The 22,263-nt window shown below is 43.5% G+C and overlaps 1 protein-coding gene across 3 annotated transcripts; it reads left to right on the top strand.

The window, feature by feature from the left end:
- Nucleotides 1–128: 128 nt before the first annotated feature.
- LOC119442917 (enhancer of mRNA-decapping protein 3) lies at nt 129–21,757 on the top strand. 3 transcript variants are annotated; one of them, XM_049662459.1, is made up of 7 exons: nt 797–1,124; nt 1,163–1,372; nt 1,544–1,641; nt 3,304–3,672; nt 9,272–9,425; nt 14,531–14,763; nt 16,864–21,757. In XM_049662459.1, exons 2-7 carry the CDS (start codon nt 1,317–1,319, stop codon nt 17,211–17,213), a joined length of 1,260 nt encoding a protein of 419 aa, XP_049518416.1. In that variant the 5' UTR covers nt 797–1,124; nt 1,163–1,316; the 3' UTR covers nt 17,214–21,757. The 3 variants fall into 3 exon arrangements, with proteins under 3 accessions (XP_037563913.1, XP_049518416.1, XP_049518415.1); XM_037707985.2 differs by lacking the exons at nt 797–1,124; nt 1,163–1,372 and adding an exon at nt 129–742; XM_049662458.1 differs by having other exon boundaries at nt 797–1,372.
- Nucleotides 21,758–22,263: the final 506 nt, after the last annotated feature.

The raw sequence follows: 22,263 nt of genomic DNA, 5'->3' as shown, positions 1-22,263 counted from the left end.
CACTTTACCCTCTTCACCGCTTACTGAGGGCATTTTGCGCGCTGTCTTCAATGCAATTTGTAACCTCAATATTGGTAATAATTATCAGAATATGTAAGGACAAACGGTATCCGTCATAAATATGAGCCAGATTATAAACAATAACAAAATCTGTGCAAATGATACAAATATAAAAAAGGCATAAAAAGCAACAATAAAGCAACTGCGGAACGCACGCGATCTCAGCCTGAGAGCTAAGAACGCTGATACATGGCTGAGAGTGAGGACGGTGTTGTTGGCATTTGAAGCAGTTACGAAGACGAACAACTTCTTCGATCGTCAATGTTTTGTGACTGTTGGTTCAGCAGTGTAGCAGCTGTGCGGCAGCCTTGGACCAAACAGCCGAGTTGGTTGTCACCGTGCTCTGTTCCACCACGAGTGGACCTATTGCGTTTGACGCAGCGTTTGTCACTGTGTCTGTGTGATCGAAATTTTCAGAAACAATACAGCAAGAAAAGCTAGATAAGCCTTGTGGTTAGTGAAACTTGTTGCGACGGCACCGGATCAGAAAAGAAAATTTTAAATCTGTGGTGTGAGCCATGGGTGACCAATGGGTTGGATGCGTTGTTGTCGTCGAGTGCGGAGACATCCTTGGCACGTACCAAGGCAAGATCGAAAGTGTCGATACAGACAAGCAGCAGATCATACTGTCGCAAGCATCTCGAAATGGTGTCAAGTGTCACGTTCCACAAGTCACCATCTGGTAAACAATTTTTCCCGTGGGATCCTTCGAGACCTCATGAATGTGGCGGGGCACGACAGAAACGACTTAATTGCTTATTTTGCACTTCGTTAACAAACAGGTGCATGGAAAGATGCACTGACAGGTCTAAAGAGAAATTTGTATTTGTTTCGTGCAACGCAGCATGGCTTACAGAACATCGCATGAACTGATGTGTTCGGTAAGCCGTGATGTAAAATTTCTGCTACAATACCACAGAATTGAAATTTGCGGGCACAATTCAAGCAGTTAAGGACTGGTGTCCATTATTGCTTTCTACCGAAGTGAAAATGTCTTTTGAGCATTTGTGTTTGAGTGCAGTGGGATTTTTAGCAGATTATATGGTGTACACACCAACGCACATGTTAGCATACAATTGCTGCTAATCGATGTAACATGTAGCAGTTCGAATGACTTCTTTTTTTTTGTTATTTCGCTTTTCTGAACTAAGCACGTTGCCTCGATTCTTCATGATAGTGCAGTGTAAGTAGAGTCGGGATGAAATAATAGATATACATGCTTCTTGAAACTCTCATTATGCATAGATACAAGTCTGATGTTGTGGACTGTGCATAAATGGTGGTCACAAGGTGATCTCATTGCAGCCTCATAGTCAGTATGCTTTTGTTTCCTGGTGCGTGCATCAATCACTGTGCATAGGTCACTTAATATTAGTACACCCCTCCCATCTTCTACAATGGCCTTGCAAATGTGTAGTTGATTGTGGTAATGTGCATGTACACTCGGATTTTTCTAAATAATCTCTTTTTCTGTTTGCCATAGTGCTCAGGACATTGTGGATTTGAACATCATCAAATCATCTGATGGTAGCTGCAGTGAATCACCAGTCGTGTTGCAAGAAGTCAATGGCGCTCGGAAAGGTACAACACTTTAATTATGCCTATATTTATGTGCCACTGCGGCAAGTGTACCTCGCCAACTTATGTGATGTTTCTCACAGCCACTGAATTTTATTGGGGTTGTAAAGTATAAACCCCATTCACGCAATCTTGCGCGCAACAGCGACAAGCGACGCGATGGAGATGGCTGTCGCGTTCGCTCGTCGCCTCCAAGTCGTACCATATGCGAGCGATGAGAAAAGCGATGACTTTGAGCGACGTCTCCGCGGTGTTGCCGGCATGAGGGCAGCAAATACTCGCCGAAACTGGCGTGACGCGTGCTTTATTAATTTAAGTTGATGTTTTTTAGTGTAAAGTGCAGCATAAATATTTCTAAAGGTCTTGCACTACCTTCTTATGCTTGCACGTATCAAAATTTAGTCGTTTTCTCGTTCCGTGCGACAATTGGTAGTACTTGACTGATGTATATTCAGTTCCGGCTTCGCGCTATTGGCTAGTCGCTCGTAGCACTTCCGGGTGACCAGCGACGAATTCTAGATTTCCAGAACTGAGCGATCGAGCGACCAGAACGAGCGATCTGTTCGTGCGACGGGGCCCGTTTCGTCGCTCGTCGCCGTCACGCACAAAATCGCTCTCCTGCGGTTTGGGCTTTAAAGCAAGCCGATAGTCAACCATAAGGCTCTTTAAAAGTTAAATTTTCAAATTGACTATGAATAGTCTGGAAATACTGGTTTCAAGTATCTAAGTACTGGTTTCAGGTATCAAATATTTTCCATAACTAATATGCAAGGAACTGAATTATAAAGATCTTGAATCAAATAAAATCAATTTGTACAGTAACCTCAATTATTTGAACTGTCTCTAGTAATGTTAATATTAGGCTCAGAATGGGGAGAAAAAGGTGGAAAAATAAACAAGACATAAGGGGTATTTTGTGTCAGTCTGTTGCAGAAAGAAGCAATGGTATTAATTTCAGAATGCCATGTGCTTCAAACACTTTCCTAATTCTTATTAGTCAACTTTTTTACCTTATTAGATTAAACTTGGACCACATTGTACATGGCAGACAGTAGGAGCTTACTAAAATATAAAGGCATGAATGGAGGAGCCGACAAGGACTTGGAATTGTAGTGGCAAAACTTGCATGACTCAAAGTTGGCAGCAACAGTGCAACAACAAATTTCCCACTTAACCAGCTGCATGGTGCCTTTACTGATAATTGTAATGGTTCAACTGATTCCTTTTGTTACCTACTGCAGTCACACGATGGGTATTGCATTCAGCTGCTAAGTATGAGGTCTTGGATTCAATTCCTGGCTACTACAGCTGCATTTCAATGTGGATGAAATGCAGCTTATCATTATCATTTAAATTAAATTAAATTAAATAATAAATTATCATTTGAGTAACAAGCTTTGAGTGCATGTTAGAGGGACTCACATAGTCTAGATTAATCCGTTGCTCTCTATCCACTACAGCAAATAACCTATATGCTACTTTGGGGTGTTGGACCTTATCAATGAATGAATTAATCAACAGAAGAAATCAAATTAAAAAAGCTATGCACCTTGATTCGTAGACTGTTGGTGAACTGCTTCTGCTGTGAACTTCTTGACCAAAACTTAGGCATTTCAAAACATTAAAGCTGTGGTTGTGTGCAATAACACTACTGCTCTTGCACAGATGCCAAGAAGAAGGTCGTGGTCACTCCTAAGAAAGCCGAGGGGCCACGGAGGGCTATGACAGCTGCCATGAGGTGTCGTGACGACGCCTGTTTTAGTGCTCCTGTTGACGCCGCCGTGCTGGAGCAGGACTTTGACTTTGAGAAGAACCTGGCCCTGTTTGACAAGCGGGCAGTGTTTAACGAGATTGATGCTGCACTCTCGCGGCCTGCACCATGCAATGACTACTCGGCTCTGGCCAGCAAGTCTGGGCATATGGTGTGCACGCCACCCAGCTACCGCTGTGACGAAAACATCTTGGGTGGCAGTGCACTGGAGTCCATGTGCCGTATCCGAGTGCCTGGCAAGCAGGAGATGAATTACGTAACTGGTGAGTGAGTGAGGCATTCTGGTGGGGACAAGCAAGAGCTCTTCAATCATGCCATGATTGCCAATCTGAAGCTTCACATTAAACTTCGGCTATCAATCTATGGGGTTAGTTCACCTACATGTGAATAGAGGACACGTGGAATTCTGCAAGTGCGCTTCCGTACACATCTCATTCGACCCACACAAGATGGCGGACATTGCCCTAGAAATAAAAATAAAGTAGGAGGGTGCAAAACTGGTGCAGCTATCCTAGCCACCATCTCTTCCTTATTACATCCTTGCTGCTTGCAAGCCTACATTCAACTCAATAGTGCTACGAGCAGGAAGTTGGCCATCTTGTGTAGGACAGCCTAACAGTGTGAGAACGCCTACTTCCAGTATTTCGCATATCCCCTGTTGTCATCTGTCAGCTGCTAGAAAATGCATGCAATTCTGTACCCAGCTTTGGGATTAGTTCCAGTTTTGTTCCACAAAGGATGTAAAAGCTTGATGACCCCCACAATTCGTCATGTGTGTCCAGGGTCTGAAAGTTGGTGCCAGTGGAAAGTTTTGAAATTTACATGATTGAAGTATGGGCACAAGTGGGTCATTCTGTACTGTGCTTAAGCCTGTTTTTATGCTAAGCAACCTAAGCAACATGTTCTAATGTGTCTAATATATCTCTTTATGTTCTAAATACAAGTGGCGTTCCGAAAGTAAGTTTCGTCATTTTTTTTAAAAAGAAGATATGGTACACCAGGTGAAACAAACAATCGCCATAAGAATGCACACCCATTGCTGGTTCAACAACGGAAGGAGCTTCAGTGGAGGAGGAATGACGCATGCGCAGAGTGCTGAAGAAGAGAGCAGCATTCTGCGCATGCGTCATTTCTTTGCATGAATTTCCAGCACTTGTGTGTCGTTTTGTAATCGTCCAAGGCTACTGTCAAAATATGACTGTGACTTCATGAAGTGAGATGCCCAGGAGACTATTAGAAAGGCAGTGTGAAACTGATAGGCCGAGGATGGGAAGCATAAGTTATGTCATATTCAACTGGCCATTTCAGGATGCTGTCAGAGTGCTCAGATAGTCATGTAAACAAAAGTGAAGCTGCATTACCCAGGCAAACAACATAGTAGCATTATTCTGAATTTGTTAAAGGGGCACTAAAGAGAAAAGTAATCTGAGTTATGAATAAATTAACCATCTCTAACCAAAGAAGAAGAGTAGCAGCAGACCGGCGTGCTCTAGGTTATTCAAGTACAAATCACGATGGCAGACAGGCGTGTGCTGACAACGTGGTCACCAATGGAAGTGCATGCTGTTATCTGGTATGAATGGGCACGTGGGACTAGTGTGTCCGCTATCCACGAACGCCTACAGATTGTGTATGGTGAAGAGGTCATGTCTCCTCAAATGATTGTCTCTGGTGTTGCACGTTCAGTGAAGGAAGGCAGAGTGCGGAGGATGAAGGTTGCAGTGGGTGGGCTCTTCACATCCACAAATGAAAACAACATTAGTAGACTACAGGACAAGCCGCACTCTCGGGACGTCACTTCCAAAACAATGCTGAGGTGGAGCAGGCTGTGCGACAATTCCTTGCATTGCAAGGCACCAAGTTTTACCAGGGTGGTTTCTTCAAACTGATTGCACGCTATGACAAATGTCTCAATGTCAGTGGCAACTATGTGGAAAAATAGTGCAAAGTATATAGTTCATGATGCCTAGGTGCATTTTTTTGGCAATAAAGTTTCCGTGTGAAAATAAATGACGAAACTTACTTTTGGAATGTCCCTCGTATATCAGACCTTAGTAGTTAATAATACCAGTTGCAGGAGTTTGGTAAATTTATTTGCATGAATTTCCAGCACTTGTGTGGTTTTGCAATCGTCCAAGGCTACTGTCAAAATATGACTGTGACTTCATGAAGTGAGATGCCCAGGAGACTATTTGAAAGGCAGTGTGAAACTGATAGGCCGAGGATGGGAAGCATAAGTTATGTCATATTCAACTGGCCATTTCAGGATGCTGTCAGAGTGCTCAGATAGTCATGTCAACAAAAGTGAAGCTGCATTACACAGGCAAACAACATAGTAGTAGCATTATTCTGAATTTGTTAAAGGGGCACTAAAGAGAAAAGTAATCTGAGTTATGAATAAATTGACCATCTCTAACCAAAGAAATCCACACTTTATGGTGAGAACAGGCTTAGTAAGCCAGAAAAAGTGCAAAAAAAAACGAGACTGGTGGAGATGCCATGTTTCGACGCCATCTTGAACAATTAGACTAGCGTTCTGTGCTGTGTGCTTCTTGTCATCCATTGTCTTTCTTGTACTAGTTAATAATGTCTCAAGTCTACCACGTTGAAGTTCCTGCACCAGCTCGCTGTGACATCATTGATTTTGATGCTCGGGCCTATTGTAAAGATGGGCTACATTTTATTCTAAATGAGACAAAACTGAACTTAGCTTGTTGAGCAACTTATACCGAGCCACAGTGGTCCAAATACGCAAAAGTAGTTTGAAATCCGTGATGTCACACCGAAGTACTGGCGCTGGGGTATTTGTGCAAAAAAAAAAAAAAAAAGAAACCTTGTCCTTTATTTTTCTTCTAAAATCAACCTATTACCATGAGATTAACGAAAATATGAGGTGCTTTTTGTAGACTAGTATTTTAAACATCGCCTGTGGCAGATAACATAATTCTAGTCTTTGAGCTGGATTACTTGACGAGGTAGCCATTATTTGCATGCGAAATTGATATAAATAATCAACTAATTAACAAACGATCACTCAAGTTTTAGCTAATTACTTTATGGCATATTTTGCAATTTTAATTGTACCCGGTGAGTTTCCAAGGCACATTCACTTGGAAAGAATTCTGAGTATGGCACAGGTTTCAAGATAACTTGCATTAAAAATACTGTTGTTTTACTTCTTTAACAAAATGCCGTTTTATGTATTGAAACACACAAAACAAATGGGTGGCCAATGTATTTCGTCACACAATCTGGGAATGAACATCTCAAAGCTGGTGTCATCTTGAAAATTCATTCCAAATGGATATGTCTACAATTCGTAAATAACTTGTGCCGTAAAATTTGTGTGTGCCATAAAGAACACAGTGCACACATAGCCATCAGCCATCTTGGCTCTCGTAGTCTTTGTACCCACCGCACATTACCTCCAAGATTTTGCGCGCTGTTACGTTCGGCGACCAGCGGGGGCAGCAATCTTGAAGTATCTCTTGATTGCCTGTAACGGAATCGCTACAGGAGGCTGAAAAATGTCCTGCTGGGAAAGGTGAGTGGCGACACCATGCCTCTACACCTTTCAAAGAATACGTGTCGCCCGGGCGCCGACCACGACGCGAGGAAGAGGAGACTCTTGGAAAAGGGCCGCTACTACGACGCTTTCTCACGGCCGCTCGACAGACCAGCTGGCCGCCAAGGCCGTTCTCCAAACAAACCCGTCGATGGCTGGCCATTCAAGGAACAACAGACGCGTCAGTTCAAGTCAGACGCGAAGCCACCTGTCTACGAGTGTTCCCACCTTTCTGTGGGGGAGTGAGCAGTGTGTGCCCGAGGGCACTTCTCCGAATGTGGTCGGGAAATGAAGGCGCCGGGGGATTATACGTACCCTCGCCGTCAAGGCGGACCCTTCGGTGACTCTCGACGCTCCGATTGGAGGATGGTGGGACCGCAGCTTGGACAGAGGGCTTTTAAGCGAACTTTTGCGGGCCATCGGGAGTGCTCTCCCATCTGCCCTGAGATGGGGGGGGGGTAGGCAGTGCTTTGATCCAGGGTGCTTCGAGCCAGTCATGCTAGACTGATGAGACGTAACGTCTCGTTCTCCTACTTCTCATGTAAATAATGTAAATAAACCCAGTACTCCTCGTTCTCGATGAGAACCTGTTCCTCCCTTCAACGTCTTCAACGTGGATGAGGCGGGCGACGACATGGGCCAGCTACCAGTTTGGATATGCCCAACTCCAACTCTTACAACTGCTGGCAAGGCCACGACTCCCAACTCCTACAGCACGCAGCCATGCTCAGGTTTACACTCAGCCATGCCATGCGCAGCCGCGACTGGACTAAAGAAGCAGGCGCGCGCACATCAAGCCACCATCCTTCTTGTCTCACCCTCACATGCTTTCCGCCGCACCCACAGAATACGGCGTGCAGCTCGCACTTGGACTTTATACGAAACCTCACGATGATGTCAATTTATGGGTGAAAAGATGCTGGCAATGCGGTTGCACTTGTGTTCTCATCCTCGATTGGTTTTCAGCTTTCCAGTTAATAAAAATGTCTATGCGGAAATTCACCTGGAGTGTCTATATAATTGCTATTGCAATAAAAAAAAAAAAACACACCTGGCACGCTTTTGAGCTAACATTTCTTCACTATAAGCTCATTTAGTGTTTCTCTTTAGTGTCCCTCTAACAATATAGTAGCATGCTTAGTGTTTCTCTAAAGTTTAGTTACCTTGTTAAGCAAGCTTTGAAGCTTCGCAGGAGTGCTTGGAAATGACTAGTTGAATGTGCCGTTAGCCAAATAAACTTACAGGAATTCCTGTGTTGTAACATTTTTCATGCTGGAACAATTATTCTAATGGTTGCCTTGGTCAGCTGCACAGACATGCTGAGCCATATGAAAAGTTCTCCTTGTTTTCAATTATGCTTGTTTATCTTGACTATTAGAAGTTGCCTAGCCTATTGTGTTGACCCTGTGCATAAGCTAGTCATCTTGGGTAGTAAGCAACAGTGAGCAGACTGTACTGTTTTGGAATACAAACAGTCAAAATGACTGTTTGTATTCTTCCTGCATCCTAAACATGTTCACAGGTGAGTCAGTCTCTTTGATACCTGCCCTTTAAAATCATTTATGCTTACCAACTTGCTCAGCCGTTTATTGTTTTGAGTATGTTCCATGTCTACGAGAATGCTATGTCTCTGATAACCCCCTTCGCTCTGCTCGCACGAGCCGCCAATGACACACCCTTCCAGCCTTCCTCACTCTCCCTGTTGGCGGCTCCCGACAGACACGGAGAGCAGGCGGCTCAGAAAAAAACAGGAGACGACTTCTGACCGCACTCCGCCCAAGTCGCTCTCTTGAGGCTGAAATAAACTCCATTCCATGTTCCGAACAACTAGCCCCAACAGTCACTTTATTGTTCCTAACCATGGTGACTGTATTCTTTCAGTGTAATCTCAAATATGTCCATATATTGAGGTTTTGGTGCATGTTGAGTACTCTTGGGTGCTGAAAATTAACCCCCATCCTTCCAGCACAATATATTTTCGAGCCAGAATAGAACTCTAAGGTATATAAGGATTAGTTTGTTCGATTCTAAGGGAATGAATACATTTGTTTGGACTGTTGTGTTTCATTTTATACGAGGATGCTGTTTTTGATATGTTTCCTTCATTTGTAGCATTGTGTAGAAAAAAAAATTACCAAGAATATTAATGATAAAAAAAAAAGATATTCGTAGCAGCCAAAGATAATCAGCGAAGCTGTTTGTGTCTTATTCTCATGGTTTGTTTTTATGGTTGTTTTCACTGTGGTGATAACTGGCAATGTTTTTTTTTTTTTTTTTTTTTCAATGTTACAATCTAGACACGGGGCTGCTAGTGCCAAGTGTGAGTCTGCAGCTACGCCAACAGATCCTGGAGGCTGCTGTACAGTGTGGCTACAGCGCAGAGCGACAGCTGGAGATGATTGGCCGTGCTGCATCAGAGATGGTGCTGCAGCTGCTTGGTGGTTGCCGCCGGTGTGTAATAATAGTTCTTGCTTGCTTTGCATGGCTGTGATTGATACTTAAAAACATACAGTGTGGAAGACGCTCATGAAAGTTCAAGAAGACACAGATGCAGTGGTGACTTACTTCCAGTTTAGAAGCGTGCTCAGGAAAAAACAATGTAAACCTAACAGATAATGCGTGCACTTCACATCAGCTGATACATGATGCATAAAAAACACTGCAAGTAAAAACAAGAAAAACCAGAAGGAAAATTGAAAAGATATAGTGTATAGACTCGTGTAAGGGCCGCACCTCCAACTTGGCAGCCGAAAATTTGTGGAAAAAAATTTCCGGCGGAAACGCAATCACATTTGGTGCCCCGATGCCTCCCGCACTCATCGGCGAATTTTCGTGCGCTGCGCACTTCCACGTGCCCCTACTAGATGGTGAGAGCTGCATGTTGACCCTGGTACATTCGGGGATCTGGGGTGTGCAGTTGTCGCCGGCTGCTTTGGCACCATTTTGACCAAAAGGCTCAGTCCCACGTAAGGGCCACACTTCGTCAAAATTGTGAAAAAGAAGTGCAGCCCTTACACGAATCTATATAGTAGTCAAACTGATATTGAGAAAACCTGCCTCTTATCACTTAGAAGTCTTAGAGTTACTGATGGGACACTAATACACATATGCTTGTCTTATCTTACAAATATAAATGCTCTAAGTGATAAAGAGGTGGCTCTTCGTGATGTCATTCTGATTATATTCTGTCAGATTTCTTTCAGGTTTCTCATTGCATTACTCATATAGTTAGTTTTATTTTCTATGCCTCATGTATCAGCTGCTTTGTAGTGTGCACAATATCTGTTGTGTATACTACTTGCATTGTTTCTCCGGGGGTTAACTTCTTAGCTGTGAGACTGCACAGCATCCATGCCTTTTTTTCCTTTTTTTTTTAGCATACGTCTTTTACGTTATGTGCTTCTAAGTATAAATTCAGATCAGCTAGCTCAGTCATCAAACCTTGTAAGGTTGAATGTTCCTAATCAAGACTGAAGGGACAATAACACAAAACTTTAGGCTCCAGTTAAACAGAAGAATTACTTTTTTGAAATATCCATTATGTCATGTCTGTACCATATTTACTCGATTGTAACGCGAAGGGGTGACTTTTTGTTGCATCCAGCAAAAAAAAAAGAGAAAGAGAGAGAGCAGAAGAAAACCGCTAAAGTAATGCAATACCACCGGATGCATGAAAAAGGTGCAGTTTTGCCCGAAAGGCGAAGCATCATTTGCGATAGCAAATTAGTACATAGCTATACGGAGTAAGGCCAGTAGTTTTATCGGATGTGTAAATTTTGACACATTTGCTTACTAACTGAATTAACAAGCATGGTGTCAGCGCGCACAAGCAAACATGACTAGACCACACTCGATGACCGCGCACAACCATTGTCAAAATGCTAGCGTTAGCAAGCGCGCCAGCAGCAGCGAGCGAAGGTTCGTGTGGTCTATCCCTTGAACGGAAACTGAGCGGCGAAAGCACAGCGCGTACAAAGGTAAGAGCCGTGTGGACATCGCTTTCAAGATACGGTGTGCGCGACAGCCCGCAGCCGCGCAAAGTACACGCATAGGCACCGGGCGTGGGATGAATTTGGACCGGTGGCGCCTCATGCGGCGCCTCACGCCGCCGCATGAAGACGCCGAGAAACCAAGTCTGATCAAACATGTTGCATTTTTGGGTGCACCAACAGTTACTGAAACAGGACTGAAGGTGGTTAGGCCATTCAATTCAATCGTTGTTCATCGCAGCATCACGTTTTTCAGGCGGAAAGTCTGTATATGTGCGGTCTGTGGGCAACAGTGCATACAGACGTGCTCAGCAATTGAAACGCGATACTCGAAACGCATGGTCGCCAGTGCTTTTTGCACTGACTGTAAGCGCTCGGGACACCAAATGGATGCATTGTGGGGTAGAGTGAAAGCGCGAACCTTTGTAACGCATTATGACTGCATTTGGTCCCACGGCGCTCACCTGTGGCGCGAAAAAAAATAAAGAAAAGAAAACGGCGGCAGCTGTGCTCGGCCAGCGCTTCAATCACTGAGCACTACATTTCTGATGCTGATTTGCTATGGTCTAGTTGTTCTAACATTAATAAAAGAGCCGTTCATACGAAAGAGCTTCGTGTGCCACTTGCATGCGCGCGCAGTCTTCGCCTCCGCAGTGTAACGGCTCTGGAGCTTGGGCACCTAAGGTGAACACTCAGATTTCTAGTCATTTTGCGTCTTATCAGTGTATCAGTCTTCCTTTTAAGGTGTATTTTCCTTTCTAGCACTTCCCAACTCTGGTTGCGTCCGGCACATGACTGTTTGCTGTGCATCGACTGTGAACGCAGGCGCAGCAGCATGTTCACACTCACCGCCACCAACGGCTGCCGTCGCGCTAAGCTGTGTAAAATGGGCCATGACTGAAGGTTGGGCTAGTTTATAAGACATTAAGAATGGGGAAGCATTGTAAAGATAAAAGAACTACAATGGACAGAGAACAGGAACTTAATGACAGATGTGCGATCGGCGAAGCAGCTCAAGAAACAGAAAAAGGGAGACGTACGTCTCCTTTCTTTTTCTGTCCATAATTTGTGTTCTTTGCTTATTTGCATGATTAAATACGCGACAATGGTAACGCGCACAGCAAAATAACATCTGGAATATAACTGCTGGAGTTCCACGTCCTGGCTTGCCGCGGTGAGCTCCGTTCGCGTGGTGCATTTGCATAGCAATTTGCGCTCGTTTTATGCTCTATATACTACCTGATGCCATGAATCTGATCTGCCTCGTACAAGTGACGACCTGTCTCAAAAGCAGACAAACGAAAATGCGTTTTCCGGTGCGTCAGCCCTTAAAACCCGCAGTGCGAAATCACTGGAAGCACCGAGCACCTTCGCCCCGTCGTCTGCTTCATATGCCAGTGCTCTGACAGCTGCCGTTCGCGGCGCTGTTCGCTGGCATGCCGCTGGCGCCTTACGACGGCCGCCCGGTGCCTCTGGTGGCAGAGTAGAAGCCGCGCCCCTTCCCTCCCTCCCGCGCTGCCTTCTGGTTTTCCTCCTTTCGTGTGGGAAATTGAGTCGCTAATTCTCCTTGCGCCCGGTCGCAAGATATGCATTTGGTGCCGCAGTTAAATGTCGCCTCCGCTCACTCCCTCCCTCCCATCCCCCACGACCTTTCGCATGACGGAAGACTTCGCGTTTGCTCTCCGCCGTATGTTTGCTCTCCGTGAAAGCGCGCGCGTCCCTCGCGCGCTTTCACTCGCACATTTCACTCGTTCATTAGAATTGGGTGCATCATTGCACTTTTTAGACAACTTGACTTTCGGTATTCGATTGTAACTCGAGGATCGACTTCAGGTAGCAAAAATCTGGAAAAAAACTTGCGTTACAGTCGAGTCAATACGGTAAGTCAGAGGAGGATATAAAGTCCAAGTAGAAGCGGTGGCTTCATAATATTTCTGTGTGAACTCCCTGTGATGTCACAGATTTTGACAACTGACTCACACTGCATAACTTGATAACAAAGGCAGCTGACTACAGTAAAAAATTATTTGACAACACGCTATGTTAGCAGGAATACTGCTAATACTGAACATTGGCATTGTGGTTTATGTAAGTTAATCCTCGATACATATGACAAAGTCAGTAAAATCGGCACTTTACTTTGTTATATTAAATTTTTATTAGTATAGTATTGAAGTTCGTCCTTTTATGCAAATAAGTACAGTTCCCAGCAGATTTTTCTTCCATGGAAGTGGCCGTAAAAATGTCAGAATTATCAGGCACTCGGAGAAAACTAATTTCAGTGACAAAAAGAAAAATCCGAGGATGCCTAAGCACTTCTTATGAGTTGTGAATGCGAAAGCATTAATGTCCATTTGAATGCCGCTGAACCGTCCTTCGTGTTAGGAACTCCTCACAGGCAAGCGAGCTCATTGAGTTGCTTGGCACGTTTTGATTTGGCCTTACCGAGGTGCAGAATGCAGATTTAGAATGCAGGTGAGAGCTTGCGCCGACAAGGAACGCGTGGATAACAGGCTTTCGAGAGCAAGAGTAACATGTCGTGGCGACGCCCTCTCCCCTCACGCAACACCTGGTGTGCTATCACAGCAGCAGGTTTTTCCTGTCGGCGCTCTGCTCCGTCGAGCCGAGCGTGGGACGACAGCACGCATGATGCCCCCCCCCCCCCCCTCCTCTCGTCTAGTCCAGTCTTTGCACTCATGGAAGATTGCCCCTAAAACAGGGCACGCGGGCTGCATATGTGCTCAGCGATATGTAAGATCTTATGAAACTTGGACTTCATATGGAATGTGATGCTGCTCCACTTCAGCGGTCACTCTTGTTTGCGCGGCGTGTGATCTGAGAGGTGCGGTCGTAAGCAGCTACATTTAATTAAATAGTTTTAGCACAAAAGTTACCATTTATTGCTTCGGTATTTCTTTGCAGTAGTAGTGAAAATTCGTTATATTGAATTGTGTATAAACACACTTTATATTGAGGGTTTTAAATGGTGTTCTATGGAAAAAATGTTATAAAGAGTTCATGATTTATTATACTTGGGTTTCAAATGCATGGTGTTCTATGGACAAGAAGTTATAATAACTTAAACAGTTCACTATATTGAGAATTTCGTTATACAATTTTAGTTATATTTAGATTTAGCTGTATTACAAATCAGTAGTCATTGTATATAGCTTTTCCTTTGCATTTGCAAGTAGCCAGGGCTCTGGATTGTCAGCGCTACCTTATTGATAGCAACAGTAGGGAAGGTATTTCTCTTGGGACTGAGGTCTTTTCAGTCTCTTCAGCATTTTCTTAAGGGCAAAGTGTTCTGTACTTGTTTGCTTTCTTTCTCTGTTTTTTGCAAGTCAGAAGACGTCCTCCAGTTTTTGCACAATCACTGGTGCAATATTTAGAAATGTGGAGTGTTTTTAACTGATACGGCTGTGAGTGTTCAGAGTTTCAGTGAATTTTTGGTGTGAATAGGTGTATGCCTGCATGTGGTTCACCATTATTGATTAGGGCATGGGCCTTGTCATCATTGCCATCCTACGGCTGAGCATGCGCATCAGTGTGGTACCTCTGTCGCAGGCTAAATCCAGCCAACAGCCACCAGCGCCCCACAGTGGTGCTGGTGTGTGGGGGCCACCGGCAAGGCAGCCAGGTGGTGTGCTGTGGTCGGCAGCTGGCCAATCATGGCGTCGAGGTGATACTCTGGCAGCTACCTCTACTGGCTGGTGGCTTGGCTCCTGTCGACTCGCTGTTCTCAGCCGAGATGGCTCTGTTCCGCAGAAGTGGGGGAAAAGTGCGACTTACTATAGCAGGTAAGATTGCACCTGATATTTTTCTTTCTCTCTGCAGAATTTTTATGCCTAGGCCTCTGTACTCTGTGACAACCTGAACATTCATTATAATCTCCAACCACAAAGTGGCACCGTGTTTGCTCTCTGTGCCTCTGCTCTCCAAAACATAATCACAGAGACACTGATATTGCAAAGAAGTTCATCTCCACCATGACGTCATGGAAATTAGCGGGCATTATTGGCTGGCTCTTCTTTTTCCTTTTGAGTAACAATTTTCTTTTGCATTAGAGAGCAGTGTACGTGCCACAGCGTTCTTAGGTTGCCACCAGCTATTGTGAAGGAAGAAAAGAACTTGGAGGACAGGATAAAATTGAAGCCAGAATAAGTTGGCCTGATGCTTGAGGATGTCATGTTAAGCTTTAGTGTCCTCTACCGCTGTGCTGGCTGCACTCAGTGCATGCTTTTCCATAACGACAACGGATGCGTCAGCAATGTGCAGCTGCCGCACTTGCATATTTCAGTGAAGGCAATAAATGTTGGTCAAGCATATCAGGAGAAAATGTGCACAGTGTTTGGCAAAGCAACTGAACAAGTGCACATTGCTTATAACCTATTGGGAATTATGCATACGTACAAGGCTGAGTTCACCAAGCGCAGGATAACATGCTGGGCCTACTTCTTGAGAGAGAAAAAGTGAAGGGGATGGCTTAATGGAGAGCTGGCTTGCAAAGGCTTGCTGTGTGATGTAATGTTCCCTCTTAGTTTATTTCCTTCCACCGTGCGAAACAAACTTAAGTGAAGTCACCACTGGCACAGATGTGGATCGTCAAGGAAGAATAAACTGCTGTGAACAGTGTTAAAAAAGGGTACTTTGTGTTGCCAGATGGGATGGTGAAAGTAGTGAATACTTTCAGGGCAGCAGTTGTTTCACTTGGTATTACACCTCCCACGGTGCTATTACACTTTGTGTTGGCTACTCCTTACTGTCTGGTCTCACTTGTGTCCTTTAAAAGAGGGAGATCTTGTGCCTGTGTCTATTTTGAGGTCCTGCAAAATGGCACTGCTACAGATGACATAGCCTCTGGTGCACATTAACATTTCTGTCATCTCATAACTTGGCTCATTTCAGTTTCACCTAGGTACCTTTCTTGAATCATCAGTCATAACTTGAAAGTGCAGAGTTCATACATCTCTCTGTTTGTGCAACGCTGAGCAAGTGTTCTCAGTTCTTTTGCATTTTGTGCATTGAGGAAGACTGCTTTAACAGCTTCCATTAATAGCTTTTAATAAATTCAACTGTTGCTTTAGACAACATTAATTTGGCTGCTAAAAAGCACATAGCAATTACCTTATTTGCAGGAATAGAATCTAACACAAGTTTAACATGAAAGAGGACTTTAATTATACAGTTTTTCCACAAGCTAAATGCACAATGTGAGAGTAGGGATGGGCTTAAAATGGTGATTTGGGCATCACATGAATCACAATCTGCTGAAGTGATGCATGCTCCATGGAGCTGCCCGTGCTTGCAGACAGATATGTCCATGCCTGGGTCATCGTGGACATGTCTCGCTTTGCTCTTAAAATATTGACCATGATTAGGTGCATCAAGGGGCAAGACACATTCTTTGTGGCTGCAGTTTAGACCAATTAACCTACCAGACAACCATTCTCCTAGAATGGAAATCAGTTGCATTGCTCAGTGCTGTTGCTCCCCTGCTTCTTCTGCATTCTTGCTTCTTCGCTGACATGTCCCCGTATCACAGTAGTGATTATAGTACTATTATGCACCAGCCCTAATTTCATGGTCTTGCAAAAAATCTAAGCCTTTCTGCTGGAGAACAAAATTTTTTAGGGTAAATATGTATTTCTTGCTTTCAAATGTCTCACAATAACTCTATTATCATATACTATTGGGCAGATAGAGTAATGTAATGAGTGAGCTGAGAGTCATTAGCTGCTGTCAACAGTCAGCGTTGTATGCAAATAGCACTGAAATTGGGTGCTTAATGGGGACTGTAACATTGTTTTTACATAAACTTTTTCTTCGCTCATCTCAAGCTTTGTGGCTCTGCGCTATGACTGCTTTTTCATCCTGCTCCACTCTTTCTCTGCCCATAGAGCTTTCCAGTAGCAGAGTGGACATGGTGCTGGCAAGTCTGGACTCTGTAGACGGTGTGAGCCGAGCCGATCCGACGGCGGTTGCGACCATGGCAAACTGGATTAACCAAAGTAAAGCTCCGGTGCTGTGGGTTGACCCGCCACCAAATGGCAGCACAGTTACACCAACTCCCCAGTGGGTGCTCATGCCCCTCCTTCCCCTGGCAATGGATGAACGCATTGTCGCCTCGACGGGTCTCTACTTATGCGACGTTGGCGTGCCCTGTCGCGTCTTCCGCGATTTGGGTGTTCAGTACGCATCTCCCTTCGGATCAAAGTTTGTGGTAGTGCTCCACGCGAAAAAGCCGTGATAGCTCAGCAAGCATGTCACTTTGCACAAGCTGCTGAGGTACGTTACTCTTCAGGTATAAGGAACTGCTCAGTCGTCGTGTCACTCATGAAAAAAAAAAGTGACATTGGAGAGTGAGGCTAAAGAAGAAAAGTGAGACGAAGGATGAACTACCGGAACAGACAGTGATGAATGCGAGTGATTGAGCGTGCTGACCTCCTCCCATTTTTTTTTCTTTCTTTATTATATATTTTTTTAATATTTTTATGTGATTGTGTCTGTGGGGAGGCTGTTTGTGTGCTGTATTGTATTGACTCTCGAACTGCTGCTGTGTACATTCAGGTATAAGTGTTCTTTTGCAGTTTGGTAAAATTATGTGTTTTGCTTTCAGTGACTTGTGAAGGATGTGGATACATTAACAGCAAACAAATGTGCTCAAAATGTAGCATCATACTTGAACTGACATAAAAACCAGTGATTAGGTCACAAATGCAGGAGACAAGGAGTACAGTACCAATTGCTGCCCCGAACTAAGATGCTGACCTTGAACCTGATGAGAAAAAAAAAAGGGTTGGTAGTTAACAGACTAAAACTTTGAAAGAAAATCTCTAGCTGCAGGATATTTTCATTATTATAATTGGCATTGACATCTCTGCAAGAAAAAAATCAGCTGCCAATGCTTTTGTTACTATGAGTAATTTCTCGGTCGACTTGTAAACTTCATTACCGAAATTTCCCTTGGTGAGCTTCTGTGTCAACGTATTAACTACTGTAGACCAACAGACTGAAACTCTGCCTTTGGGGAAGAGAGGAAGGTGAAAAAGAATATAAATCTATTAAGTACCAGTATTGAGATTTCATAAAAATTTCTTTTACTTTCTAGTTGCATGGCTCACTCCTCAAAATTCCCCAGTGATGTTGATAGCTGTACTGGCTCTCATCACACGTTGACCACAAGAGAAGAGATGACATGTTAAAGGAATGGCTGCAGCTCTGACATGATTTGGCATTTATAGAAGTCATTCTAAGGACAAATTTTTAATCAGATTGAGCACAGTGGTCTCGTTCACACCACTGTCTTGCAAGGGATCTTTCTTGGAACCTTGTTACCTGTGTTCTTTTGGGATTGGTGATATAATTAATTGTTTGGACCTAGGTTGCTGTTTCGTTTCAAAATGAGTGAAACTTTGCATCAAACTTGGGCTGTTACTGGTGCTTTCAGCAAGCCCATGCTTTGTCACCATGGCTTATTGTTTGTCTGTCATCGCATGTTGATTGCTAAACTGTTTCGAGTCATTTTTGACTTCCTGTTATTTACATGTGCTTGTATGTGGACGGCAAAGCACTGCTTGGTATGTTCCTGCTGTAGTCCAGCGTACTCAGAGTTCACCAAGTAGTGGAAGTGGAAAGCCACAGGGTCTTAACTTTGTTTGCTGAAGAAACGGCATCTTATGTTTGGCTATTCTCTGTCATCACCCTTGTTTATTTTGCTATAGAATACGCAAGGTTTCGTGATTCTTATGTAAGCTCTACATTCCTTTGTTTGAGTTGCTTTTGTTTCAGCTGAGGTATGCAGTTTGAGTGCCTGTATACCATTACACTTAGTTTTCTGTAAGCATTGGTACTGGTATCATAATAGGTATAGTGTTACTAAAGTACAGAAAAGAAGCCTGATGCATCTAGTTCTTTTGCTGCCCTAACATGATGCATTGTAAATGCGTGCTTGTACCTCTGTATAAGAGGCTGCAAACTCAAAAGTAGCATGTGATTAAAACTGTGATGAGGTATACTTTAGCATTTGTTAACAATAACATTCAAGCATCAACCAGGTGGTTAGTAGGTGCCTTCTGCATGATCTCTCATTGCATGTCTGCTTGGCTGCTTTGCAAGAAGGGTCCAGTGCCTGTTGCCGCTCTGTGCTTAGTCTTCATTCATTGCTTTTCTGAAGCAACTGAGAACAAGTGAGCTACCACATGGTGCCATTAGGGCTTTAGTGCTAAACTTAATACTTCGTGATTTGCGTTTTCGATTCAGTTGTGCTATTTAATGGTGACTCTTGAGAAAAGTTGAAAAAAAAAAAATTTAAGCATGTCAAGTAGCATGCTGTATTAAATTATGAAGGAAGCAGACATCGGTGGAAATGTGACTGGTGTTGGTTCCATCTCACAAAATAAAGCTGAGAACATTCGCATTGTCCTGTGCTTTGTGTGCGCATGTGCTGACTTCAGTTGACCTTGCTGCCTTGCTCTTCATTGAGGTGCTGCTTACTTGCTGGTTGATGCTTGCTTGTTATTCTTAAGAGATTGGAAGGTGTGAGCCATGTGCAGTGCATGACACATTGTGGAGGACGTGTAGTATTCATGCGAAGACAGGTTCTCATTTCAATTAATTTTTTGAGCCATGGTGACTAATGTGATGCATTGAGTAAATATCTATCGAAAAAGAGTGCTCTAGAGGCCTTCGTGTTTAAGTTCGGCTGCTTTCATGCTGCTTACATGTTTCCTCTAAGTATGTGAGCATTGTACAGAGTTTAGACGTATTTTGCAAACATAACTCTGGTAAGTTTCATCTGTCATATCATATGGTGTGTGTGTTCTCATAAGTTCGGCACAAGTCAAATATCCACTGTGGGAGAAAGTGCATTGTCATCATTTATGTCATGAGTTGGAGATTTCGAATGACTGGGAGATCATAAACTGTCATAATGCTGATAGCGCTGACTGTCAGTGAGCAGCTTGACAGGCATACCTGCCTGCACACCTTGCTGTGACAGTCAGCAGACAGCTGTGTACATCCTTTTTTTTTTTTCCCAACTGTGCTTCTGTTTGTCATGAAGACTCATAAAGTGTGTTGTGTTAGTATCAGGCCGAGATTTAAAGGTACATATGGTGGAGAAGAGACAGGTTTCATTCTTATTTATCTTTGCAGACATGAAGATCTTTCTATGGCATTTTTTTTTTTTAATGCAAATACTGGCAGGGTCTTTCATTTGCTGAATATAACACCATTTGCAATATGTGTTCACTTTTCTCATGTGACGCTCATATATGGAAACGCCTGTACTTCCACTTTGCAGCATTGATCTCATTAACAGTGTGCCAAGCCTCACAGCAGTCCATGTCACAGTAATTTCTTTGGCAATTGTGGTACGGTGTTTCTCTGTTTTGGCACTTAAATCCGAGGCTCAAGAGGCAAGTTCTGGGACAGGTATAGTCCCTGGCATTTTTTTGGTGCTATCATGAAATGCAAAATGGTTGGGTACAATAGTATGAATTGTTTTGAGTATATAAAATAAATGCTCTCTGAATACAAAGCTCTATAAGATAGCAATAGAATGGTTACTTGCTAGAACTAAAGCAGGGTGGAGCCTCGGTTTTGTGCATTTGGGCACTTGTCATCGTGAGGGCCGGCAAAGACAACGCTTCCCTGTCGACACGTCAGCACCTAGAGCGGACAGCATTCTTGTTCAGCATTGGCTCTAATGAAGAACTTTCTTTTTCAATTGCACTCAATTAGAGAACTTGCTGAAGAATGCCATTGTACTACTTTTTTTTCTTCCTGAAGCAGACTAGCATTCTGAGAATGGTGAAGCAAGTTCTTGAAGCAGTTTTTTTTTTAATTTTTTTTTAATTTCTAGTCTTCTTTTGGTGGCACCAAGCCAGGAAATTTATATATATTTTTTTGTGCCTGTTGTAATGTTACTTTGGGTGTCATTAGCTGTTAATTTGTCTTCTCAGTTTGGTGACCTGCTTTTCATCAGAAGTACTGGTGCATTAATTCACATTATGTCTGGTATATGCATTTTCTTTCCCTTTTTTGTTTGGACTTGGAAGTGCTGAAAAGATAATTGAGAAAGGCATACCTACTACTGATGCACTGACACAAACTACACTATTCACTATTAAATATAGCCAAATGATCATTTCGGTAGCTTTTGACACAATTGTGAGAAAAAAAAATAAAGTAACAGGATACAGGCTGTTATGGTCACCTCACTTCACGTGTCGTTGCCTTTTGCTGTCATCAGGTTTCAAATTTTCAGTTGATTATCTCTCCGGTTAAAAGAATGCACAAAGGAGCTCTTTGTCTCCACTAGTTAATTTCACCAATAACTTTTTCAACAAGTTATTTGTGGGCAGTGTATTGTAAACTATTGGGCTCAGTTGAACTGTTAACGTAATGTTTTTCATACAACCAGTACATCCTATGGGATTGTGGTTGGCGTACTACTGTAATAATTCTGAGAGGGGCCCTAGTATGTCTGGATTCATGACGAGGCCAATGGGATGTAAATGGTAAAAGTATGTACATACAGGGCGACCACACTTCTGCATGGGGTAAAATTGGTACTGTTTGGCTTTTGTCCTGGTTCTGCAGGGTTGCCCATGGTATGTTTGCGACAGAAACTTGTCGGCAAATCAAGTGTAATCTCATGTTCAGTTTCCTTAGATGCTGAGAATAAGCATTGTGATCAAATATTCGATGGAAGCATTGGGTTAAATAGCTTGTGGCTCTGGTATCATGCATCAGTTGGCTGCATAATAAAAATTTAAAAGAGCACCATGGCTTGCTGTGTTCTGTCTCTTTTTCCTTCACGTGTGGTGTGTTGAGGTAGCGTTTGCAGAAGGGACCTGATACTTCCCGAGACCCCCACTACGGCGTGTCTCATAATCAGATCGTGGTTTTGGCACGTAAAACCCAGTGGCGCACCGACAGGGGGGGGGGGGTTAACCCCCCGCCCCCCACGCGTCCAGCCCCATCAGTCCAACGTGTACCGAAGATGCTCTGTGCACATTGTCATTACAAATCAGGAGGTGGCTTGGGTTCGAATTTTTCTGATTAACAAAAAACACTCTATCATTCTCTTGTATTTATTCATTCACTCTTAAATTGCTTTGCGGAAAACGCTGACGAAATAAACATCATCATCCTTGGCGTCATTATTATTATAATTATTAGGCATTTTATTTGCTGCTGGATTCCTCTGGCTAAAGCAAGGAAATAGCACCCCCCTCCTGGCAGAGATCCTGGGTGGTTGTAACAGGGAAAATACGGTAGTGATAGGTTAACGT

This window comes from Dermacentor silvarum, chromosome 2, assembly GCF_013339745.2.
Source record: "Dermacentor silvarum isolate Dsil-2018 chromosome 2, BIME_Dsil_1.4, whole genome shotgun sequence".
Taxonomy (NCBI): Eukaryota; Metazoa; Arthropoda; class Arachnida; order Ixodida; family Ixodidae; genus Dermacentor; species Dermacentor silvarum.
Note: the sequence above shows the minus strand (reverse complement) of the source record. Positions and strands in the feature narration are given on the sequence as shown.

Bases quoted from the DNA above. Each gene is read 5' to 3' on its own strand.
- LOC119442917 (XM_037707985.2), top strand. From the start codon at position 579: ATGGGTGACCAATGGGTTGGATGCGTTGTTGTCGTCGAGTGCGGAGAC. The intron at 743-1,543 runs GTAAACAATTTT...TGTTTGCCATAG, and splicing joins GTTCCACAAGTCACCATCTG to TGCTCAGGACATTGTGGATT. The intron at 14,764-16,863 runs GTAAGATTGCAC...CTCTGCCCATAG, and splicing joins AGTGCGACTTACTATAGCAG to AGCTTTCCAGTAGCAGAGTG.